The sequence below is a fragment of the Rhagoletis pomonella genome, unplaced genomic scaffold (assembly GCF_013731165.1).
Source record: "Rhagoletis pomonella isolate Grant_MI unplaced genomic scaffold, Rhpom_1.0 Rhpom_scaffold_06141, whole genome shotgun sequence".
NCBI classification, from domain to species: Eukaryota; Metazoa; Arthropoda; class Insecta; order Diptera; family Tephritidae; genus Rhagoletis; species Rhagoletis pomonella.
This window is the reverse complement of record NW_023464675.1, coordinates 1-10,284: the sequence shown is the minus strand read 5'-3', so window position 1 is coordinate 10,284 and position 10,284 is coordinate 1. Positions and strand designations below refer to the sequence as shown.

At 38.0% G+C, this 10,284-nt stretch overlaps 2 protein-coding genes across 2 annotated transcripts; both read right to left on the bottom strand.

Annotated features, from left to right (window-relative positions):
- Positions 1–4,709: 4,709 nt before the first annotated feature.
- Positions 4,710–5,777, bottom strand: LOC118755392 (uncharacterized protein K02A2.6-like). The gene has a single exon (XM_036490231.1). The coding sequence runs from the start codon at positions 5,775–5,777 to the stop codon at positions 4,710–4,712; it is 1,068 nt and encodes a 355-aa protein (XP_036346124.1).
- A 787-nt stretch (positions 5,778–6,564) lies between these two features.
- Positions 6,565–8,745, bottom strand: LOC118755391 (uncharacterized protein K02A2.6-like). Its single transcript, XM_036490230.1, has one exon. It carries the CDS (start codon positions 8,743–8,745, stop codon positions 6,565–6,567), a length of 2,181 nt encoding a protein of 726 aa, XP_036346123.1.
- Positions 8,746–10,284: the final 1,539 nt, after the last annotated feature.

Sequence of the window (10,284 nt, the reverse complement as noted above, 5' to 3'; positions counted from 1 at the left end):
ATTTTTTTTTATTTTGTTATGTACTTCCTTTATGTACAATGTGCATGTCCAATTAAAGATATTTAATTTTGGTTATTTTTTTATAAAAATATAGTTTATTCTTTAACAAGACCCGTGTAAATCCAAGTTTCCAAATTTGTGCAATATTAAAAAAAAATTAACAAATGAGTAGTCCACTTGCAAACAGCGTTGTCATTTTATAATAGAAAGCCATAAATTTGAAAAAACGACTACGACAACAAGTAACATTTAAATAGAATCTTGTTTATTATTACCTGAAAATTTGGATAAATAAGAGCCTTATAAAATTATAACATAACATACCATGACATAAGATAACATTAACAGTCTACACGACCTAAAGCAGTTTTCTAGTTTCATCAGAAGATGCATACTTTTGGAAGTTTATAAATAAGTATGATAGCGACTTTTGGAAGAAGAGTTAACTTTTTCTGCTATTTTTTCAGAATATAACAAGTAAGAAAGTCTAAGTTCGGGCGGAGCCGAACATTAAATACCCGGCGCAATTATTAAATATATGTTTTCCACCTTTCCGAAAGCTACCGCTACACGATAAGCCGGGGTGTATAAATTTTAAGTAAATTAGCGTCCTTAAATTTCGAAATATTGCAGTTTCAATCATTTCTGAAATATACCGTTATATGAAAAGCGGTCGTAATTTTAGTCCGATTTCAATAATTTTCAACGCTTTGCTTTTATGTGGCAAGCACAATAACCATACCGAGTTTGGTTCAAATTGCTAGAACGGTTAGCGAGATACATATATGTGATCATAAGTGGGCGGTGCCACGCCCATTTTCCAAAATTGTATCATAAGCGTATTTCTTGGTAAAAAATTGTTGCAACCATCAATTTTGAATAAATTAGCTTTAATATTTACTGATTTATCGAGGATTTCGTATTTTTCTAAATTACCGTTATATGGGATGTGGGCGTGGTTATTGTTCGATTTTAAAAATTTTCGGCCATTTGGTATGTTGTACCAGGACCAACAACTGTGCCAAGTTTGGAAGAAATTGGTGCAGCGGTTACCAAGATATACACATGTAACCATAAGTAGGCGTGGCTACGCCCATTTGCCAAAATTTCTTAATATTCTTATTTTTCGTCTAAAACTCATTGTAAATATCAATTTTGAGTGAATTACCTTCTGTAGTTACTAAAATATCGCACTTTTCGAATTTCTGAAAATTACCGTTATATGGGAGGTAGGTTATTGTCCGATTTCGCCCATTTTCAATACCGTCCGTCCTATGCCCAAAAGAAGTCCACGTACCAAGTTTCGTTAAGATATCTCAATTTTTACTCGAGTTATCGTGTGCACAGACGAACGGACGGACGGACGGACGGACGGACGGACAGACAGTCACCGCTTAATCGATTTCTCTTTTCATTCTGATCATTTATGTATACATTTGTCTATATCTATCTCGATTCGTTTTGCCTGTTACAAACAACCGTTATGTGAACAAAGTTATAATACCCTTGTGCACAAGTGCGCTCGGGTATAAAAAGAATTTGCACTGTGTATACTTTAAATACTGGTACGTAATCCACCAAAAACTCAAATCTTCGTACAAATTTCGAGCCATTTGAAACTTGTACTTTATTCTACTAGAATTCAATGGGCAACAAAACTGCATACTCAGAATCTAATTAAAAAAATCCAAATTTTTCCGAAAATTTGTTTAATCTTTTTTTGAATTGCATAAATTTTTAAGGCAGTGGCACTCGATTGTTACATTTATACAGATTGGTATATTTTTATATTGGGCTATTGGAACAAAATAAAACAATGGGAAATTTTTTTTTTTGTGGTTAAAAGATTGGTACAATACAGCGATGTTCTATTGAAAATTTTCAACAAACTAATTTTCGTGATTGGGACAAAGAAAAATATTTGGGTATTCACTAGGGCTGTGCGATTAATTGATTACTCAAAATTTTAATCAATCATAAAGTAAATAACTCAATTATTCGATTAATTGGAATTTATGATTACTCAAAAGCTCAGTTGCTCGAGTAATCAAGATTTTTGATTAACCAAAAACGAAAATATTTGAGTAAGTTGCTTTATGATTAATCAAAATTGCAAGTAAAATGAGCAATCAACATTTCAACTCTTTACATATCGACTGCTGAGTGGAAGATCGACCTATCTCGGCAGCCAGTTCGATAAAGCCCTATCTCAAAAAGCTTTTCAACAACGCCCTATTTCAGAATTTTATTGAAAAACACCCTATCTCAAAGTTTGGTTGAAGAGCGCCCTATCTCACTTCAAAATGTATTGAAAATGTGCTGAAATAGGCCGTTTTTTTGAATCGGCATCTGGGATAGGGCGTTTTTGAAACGAATTCTGAAATAGGGCGTTCTTGAAAATTTTTTTGAGGTAGGGCGTTTTCGACCTGGCTGCCGAGATAGGTCGATCTTCCAGTCGGTCGATCAGCAGTCGATATGTATAAAGTAGTTAAAGTTCCTTGATACTTTGAAAACAACGTTTCTGTTTTCAAAAATTAAAACAAAAAATTTGTTTCATATACAGAATGTAAAAAAGGAAATAAGCATTTTCCAAAGCAAACTCTTTTAACCGGCAAAATTATTTTTTTTGAGTAATCATATTTCAAGTAACTCGATTAATCATCGTTTCGAGTAATCAAAATCTTGATTACTCGAGTAATTGATTAACCGAATAATTGATTAACCAACTTGCTCGAGTAATCGAATAATCGCACGGCCCTAGTATTCACACAATTGGGATACGATTTGCATGAAATTTTGGCAAATATCCAATCGTGTTACACTGCCTTTAAACTTGTATTTATACGGATGTTGATAAAAAACGAACTAAAAAAAACTTACCAAAATTAAATAAAAACAAATATAATATTTTATAACTTGTGAAAGTTTGGTGCGGCTATAATTTTTTCGACTACTGTACAATGTACAAAAAAAGTGCGGTTTTTCCGGCGGGATTACCAAGCCTTGTACATACATATTAAGACTTCTACCAAAATATTTCTGAAAAATAATAAGATTTACGTGAGCTGGACTGGTTTGAAAATACGTCTAAAATGGAGTTTTTTATGAATAAAAATAGTTTCTACATAGAAATATTAAAAAATTGTATCAACGGAATCATAATAATAAGAATTTGATGCTGTTTTTTAACTTTTTTCAAAGGTTGGGGTAAGAAAAACTAGAATAACTGCTCCAACACTTTACCGATATAGACTTATGAGGTATCAGTGGAAAGGTATTTTCTCACCTTTTTTATTCCTTTGCAAAACAACTTATTCACGTCCCAAAGTTTTCTTTATCAAATACCAACACATCTTAACTCAACATGGAATGACACGCGTTTATCTTACCTTCCTCTTTCATACTTTGAATGAGCTGTTTCGCAAAGAAATTCAAAGGGTGAGAAAATACCTTACCAATGATACCTCATAAGTTTAAATTGGTAGGGTTTTTGGCAAAGTTATTCAAGTTTTTCTTAAACCAGTCTTTGATAAAAGTTTAAAAACAGCATCGAAAATCTCATTAGATATTATGATTCCGTAGAATTTTTTTTTAAATATTTTTATACAAGTTTTTTAAGCTTAAACTGTTTAGTAATCTGAGGGTATTTTTTTCAAAAAAATATTAAAAAAAAAACTGTTTTTTTTAATAAAAAACTCAAATTCTGGAGGTATTTTCAAATCGGTCCAGCTCACGTAAATCTTATTATTTTTTAGAAATATTTTGGTAGAAGTCTTAAAATATAATAGATTTCATAATTCTAGTGGGAGAATAGTACCGATTTTTTCTTGTATGGGGAATGATGCAGTCTACTGTACATAAGTAAACTATGATTACTGGGCCGAGCTATCATAGTAGCACAATGCCACTAAGTGCATTTTAAAATTTTCAGGCAAAAGCCTCATGCGATTATCGATTATATTTTTTGTTGTTTGTGTGAAATATTTTATTTGTATCAGTATTTTTCTTTTAATCAAAATGTGTTGAAATAAAAGTGATAATAAAAAAAATATTTTGCCAGAAAGCACCCCTCCCCCCCGAAAAAAAAATCCTGGCTACGGCCCTGCTCCGGCATATAGTTTAGAAATGAAGTTTTTTAAAACTCTTGCGTTTGATATCCATATTGTAATCACTCATTAAAGTTATTAAATAATTAAACAGTTGGCAGCCCTCATCCACAAATTTTCAAAGTGAAACTTTCTTAAACCTATTTTTTTTACGCCTTCGTGTACACATTTTTACACTACAACCAACCCATATTGTGATACGTATTCCAGTTACCTAACTCCCATGTTCATGTTCAATTGAATTTTTTAAACAGATGGCAACCCTCCCACATGTTGCTTAGAAATAAATCCTTTTCAACACCATTTCGATTGATACCCATATTGAAGTAATTAATTTAACTAAATTGAATTAATGTCTTAATATTTACCGGATAGCAAACTTTAGTATTCAGCAACAACTTTATTAAATATATATAATTAGTTACAATGTTCGCTTGTTGATGTTCGCTACGCGACTGCCTATTATTGCTAAGACTCAAGTTATGTATACTTAGGCTAACCGTAATATTTATAGTATGTGCATACATACATATAAGCTGCAGTGAGCGAACGAGAGTATTTAGTAAGTTTGAGTGCAAGAGATTCACTCAGACATTACACCCCTTAACGCCCAGGAACGCTGTAAAAATCTGGTGGACGTCGAGCACGATTGGATCGTCGTGGAGTGCAATCGTCTGATGAGATGCCTGCGTCCAGCGGTGTCGAACTATCTGCTGCGGTGGAGGGGTACGACCGATGCTGCGAAGAACCCTCTGAATTGGACTGTTGTTGAAGTGGAGAAGATGGACTGCTCTCATCCATCGCTGCAGACCCCGATTCCGATGAGGTTTCTGGCTCTTTAGAGTTCTGGTTAAAGAGAGCTAAGTCATTACCCCGTTCAGCTACTTGTCGAATTCTTATCTGATCTAGATGCCGTTTTATGATACGCGAATCGTCGTCCAGCTGAACTGCATATGATATGGGTCCATTCCTTGAATTAATTTTCGCTGGTACCCATTTAGGTCCTGTGGAGTAGTTTCGCACCCACACTGGGTCTCCATCGTTGAAGGACTTCTCCCTGCCAATTTCGTGCTTTGCAGTAGGCAATTCGTGCGGATGAATTTTATCGAAAAATGTCTTTAGTTGTCTCTTAAACATAAGCTCTGCAGGTGAACGCCCAGTAGATGTATGCGGCGTAATATGCTGATTGAAAAGAAACCGTGACAGCCTTAAGTCGATGTCCTGCCACTCTGGTGTTTTCTTCAAGAAGTCCTTCGTTGTCTGCACCATTCGTTCTGCTTGACCGTTGCACGACGGGTGAAATGGGGCACAGCGCATGTGACGAATTAAGTTGTCCTGCATGAATGTTTTAAATTCATCGGATGTAAATGCTGTCCCGTTGTCTGACACTATCTCATCCGGCAGCCCATGAGTTGCGAAGAGTGATCGAAGGGGTTTGATGGCCGATTGGGATGAGGTTGACTTGACCAAGAAAACTTCAAGCCACTTCGAGAACGAATCTACAACGATGAAGAAAATCTTACCTTGAAACGGCCCAGCAAAATCTACATGGAGGCGTGACCATGGATTTTTCGTTGTTTCCCACCAATGAACTGGCGCATGAGCTTTCTCGTGACGAGTAGCTTGGCAAGGTGCACACATCTTTACAATATCCTCAATCTCCAACTCCATTTTCGGCCACCAGACATAGCTTCTCGCTAAGGCCTTCATTCGCACAATGCCCGGATGGCCAGTATGTAACGCACTGAGGACTACCTGTCGACTTTCTGTCGGGATGATTGTTCTGTTCCCCCATAGTAAGCAACCTTTTACTGATGAGATTTCTTGTCGGCGAACATAAAAGGGATACAGCCTGTCCGATCGGCTCATGTTAGGTGGCCACCCCCTTAACGCCCAGCTGAGAACTTTTGCCAGGTCCGCATTTTTAGCAGTTTGAACAGCGATATGTTTGGCGTCTACTACGGGCTTGTTGACCATTTCTATCATCAGTACATCTTCCTTAATCATTCGTTGCTCATCCATTAAGGGTAATCGACTCAAAAAGTCAGCGTTCCCCAACTTATTTCCCGAACGGTATACAATTTCAAAATCGTACGCATTAAGGAAAATTCGCCGTCGAAGCATTTGCGATGATATCACATTAGGAACGGGCTTGGTCGTATTGAAGATACCCAATAGGGGCCGATGATCGGTAACCAGAGTAAATTTGCGCCCATAAAGGTAGTCGTGAAATTTTTTCACTCCAGCGATTAACGCTACAGCTTCGCGGTCTATTTGGGCGTAATTCCGCTCTGGCTTCGATAAGGTCCTAGAGTAAAATGCAATGGGCCTCTCACACCCCTCAGGCATGCGGTGGCTGAGAACAGCGCCGATGCCATATGGCGATGCATCACAAACTACCACCAATGGCAATTTTGAGCTATAGTGTACTAGAACGCGTTCGGATACTATGAGCTGCTTAAGATTTTCGAACGCCTGTTGTTGTTCCTTTTTTCCAGAACCAATGGGAGTTCTTATCCAGTAGGCGATGTAAGGGCTCGGCAATTGTAGCTTTGTTCGGTAAAAAGGAGTGGTAGAAATTGAGGAGGCCCAAGAACGCTTGCAATTGTTTTTTGTCTTGGGGTGCTGGAGCGTTTTGAATGGCCTTGACTTTACTCTGAGATGGCCGAATGCCCAGTGAATCCAGCTTGAATCCCAGGAACTCGATGCTTGAGACTCCGAAGGAACACTTATCCTTTCTTAGTCGAAGACCAGCGGTGTTGAATCGGCTAAATACCTCATGCAGCCGAGCAGCGAGCTCAGCCTCTGTTTTGCCCATTAGAACGATGTCGTCAAAATACGGCAGCACCCCCGGAATATTTCTTAAAAGTGTTTCTATAAAATTTTGAAATATCCCTGGCGCTGAAGAGATTCCAAATTGAAGCCTGGTAACTCTGAAGGCGCCTTTGTGAGTGACGATACTCTGCAACACGGATGATTGTTCGTCCACTTGCAATTGCTGATAGGCTTGTGCAAGATCTATTTTGGCAAAAATGCTGCCTCCCTCTATAGACGAAAGTAAAGTGTTGATAGCAGGTATCTGGAAGTTGTGCGGCTTTAGTGCTTTGTTAAGCGTCGACTTATAGTCGCCGCAAATGCGGATTGTCCCATCGCTCTTAGGAACCGGCACAATCGGTGTGGCCCAGTCCGAGTACTCAACTGGCTCTAGGATCCCTTGTGAACATAGGCGGTCTAGTTCAGCTTCGACAAGGCCTTTGGTGGCTAATGGAATACGCCGAGGTGGATATCGAATAGGTTGAACTAACTTGTCGATGTAGAGGGAAACTGGCTTCCCTTTGAAACACCCCAGCTCCTCTGCGAAAAGATGATTAAATTGCTTAAGGATACCTTTGATTGACGATGCTTCTTCAACTGCATTGACGCCCTGAATTGTAATGCCCAGTGGGGTGAACCAATTGCACCCTAATACGTTTGAACGGTTTCCGTCTACGACAACGACGGGTAAGCAGCTGACCTCACGGCCGCCGTATGATACATCTGTATCAACCACACCCATTATAGGAATTCTATTACGTTGAAAATCGACAAGTTCAAGGTCACTGGTGTGCATGATTGGCTTCTGTACCGGCCACACACGTTCAAATGTTGTTGATGACATTATGGTATAGTTTGACCCCGAATCGATTTCAAATGTGCAATTATATCCATTAATACTGATGGTCGCTGATTTTTTCAAATCAACCAGAGGCAAAATTTGATTTATGGATTGTGGTTTCTGCTTTTTTAACCGTCCTGAAGAATGCGATGTCTTTTGCTGATTGGCTGAGTTAGATGCTGATGAGCGACAAACACGTTGAAGGTGACCTTTTGTGCCACACGACGAGCAAATTGTTTCTCGATGCGGACACTGACAGCGGGCATGTGAGCCACCACATCCATTGCATGGCTTTGTTTGTGCGTTGGAACTAGCACGCGTTTTCAAACGATTATGGCGATGGTTGTTGTTGGACGCTACATGATGAACCTGTTCGGAGTGTCGCATTTCAGATGCGTGCTTAAATGCTGCTTCGGCAGTAGCAGCTCGATCGAGAACCTTTTGCAGCTTCAAGTCCGGCTCTGCTAGTAGGTTGCGCTGCAATGCCTCATCACGCAAGCCACATACCAAGCGATCTCTTAGCATGCGATCCAACGCCGTGCCAAAGTTGCAATCAACAGCCAATTTGCGCAAGGCTGCGACGTACTCGGAAAATCCCTCATTAGATTTTTGGTCTCGTTTGTGGAATTTGTAATAAGCCGCGATTTCCGAGGGCCGGGGAGAAAAATGATTTGTTAAAATCATTTTGATTTCATTTATGCTTAGTTGACTCACTTGACGGGGCGAGGCCAATGACGACAGGAGATCATATAATGGCGCTCCGGCTAAGGTGAGAAATACGGCCCTTTGCCGATCGTTGCCCTGTACGTCATTGGCCAGTAAGTAGAGCTCGAACCTCGCATAATACGTAGACCAATTTTCTGGGTGTTCCACGTTGAACGGTTCCAGATTCCCAAGTGTCGACATTATGTGGCGAGAAACGTTTTCCTCAAACTGCAGGTGCTGCGGTGTTAATTGCGCTGTTGGTTTAACTTCTTCTGGCATCGATGTGTGATGAAGTAAAACGAATGATTGCTGAAGGTGACCTTGGCTTGCCCTTTAGCTTTGACTTCTCGCAATATTCACGTTTTAGGTTGCGCAGGAACAACAATAATGTTAAGCGATTTTGTTTTGGCGAACGGTTGCTATATACTAATGAATGTTACGGTATCCTACCGACTGCGCCAATTTACTATTCAGCAACAACTTTATTAAATATATATAATTAGTTACAATGTTCGCTTGTTGATGTTCGCTACGCGACTGCCTATTATTGCTAAGACTCAAGTTATGTATACTTAGGCTAACCGTAATATTTATAGTATGTGCATACATACATATAAGCTGCAGTGAGCGAACGACAGTATTTAGTAAGTTTGAGTGCAAGAGATTCACTCAGACATTACAAAACTAACATAATTTAAACCTTCTCCCAATTCTCAAAATTTCGTCAAAATCGGTCCAGAGGTTTTTGAGTAAATGATTTACACCACTTTTGCAACTTTACTTTATATAAATACGTACAAGATTTACTCACTTCTCATTGAAAATCTTTAAAGCTATAAATAATGCTGTATGGGCGGTCAAGGTGGGCGTGGCCCGATGGTCCACAATTTGTCTTCGCCAAATTTCAACTTCGAAGCTGAATTAGTTCATTTATGCCAGACAAATTGAATTAGGCCAAGTGTGTACTGGTGAAAGGAGTAAAACTTAAATGCAAAATTTAATAAAAATTAAAATTTAAATTAAATTGCAATTAAAAAATTTCGTGAAATCGGCTGTAAGTGTACCAATTCTATTAAGAAAAATGTGGGACGTAAATAATATTCGTCTTGAAATAAACGTCCCGAGAGACGAAAAAAAATAAAAAGCCAATATAATTATTATGAGAAGACGTAAATCATATTCGTCTTGAAATAAACGTCCAGAGAGACGAAAAAAAAAAATAAAAAGCCTATATAATTATTATGAGAAGACGTAAATAATATTCGTCTTGAAATAATCGTCCCGCGAGACGAAAAAAGATATTTCTCGTAAATAACACTATGCGACAGTCAAAATCGGGATGGGATGAAACCAACGGGAAATGTTATATCGGTCAAAAACAAGTTGTACGTGGCCCGGCGTTTCGCTGGGTCACGTCTAGGAATCGAGATATATCGATTTGAAGTTAGTAACTATCATATAGGGGAAATATTCTTGTCAAAATGAGATACCTTCACTTAATTGTGAATAAAAGCGAAACGCGTCCATCGATTTCATGATCTATGTCTCATTTTGCTTAAAGGTTATGTGACTTTGCGTGAAAGTAATACGACTTGCCTTTTTTCCGTTTTGGATTTTTTATGAATTTAAAAAATAAAAAAAATTTATATTTTAGGCAAAAAATATTTTTTTTTCTTCATACATTTATTTTTACCGGCAAAACTGTTGATTATATAGAAAAACGTTATATGAACAGATTAAAGGAATTGTAATTTTTAATTTTTTTAAATTTGTTTGAGCAAAATCGGTCTAGTGGTTCTCGAGTTATGTCAAAAAAAA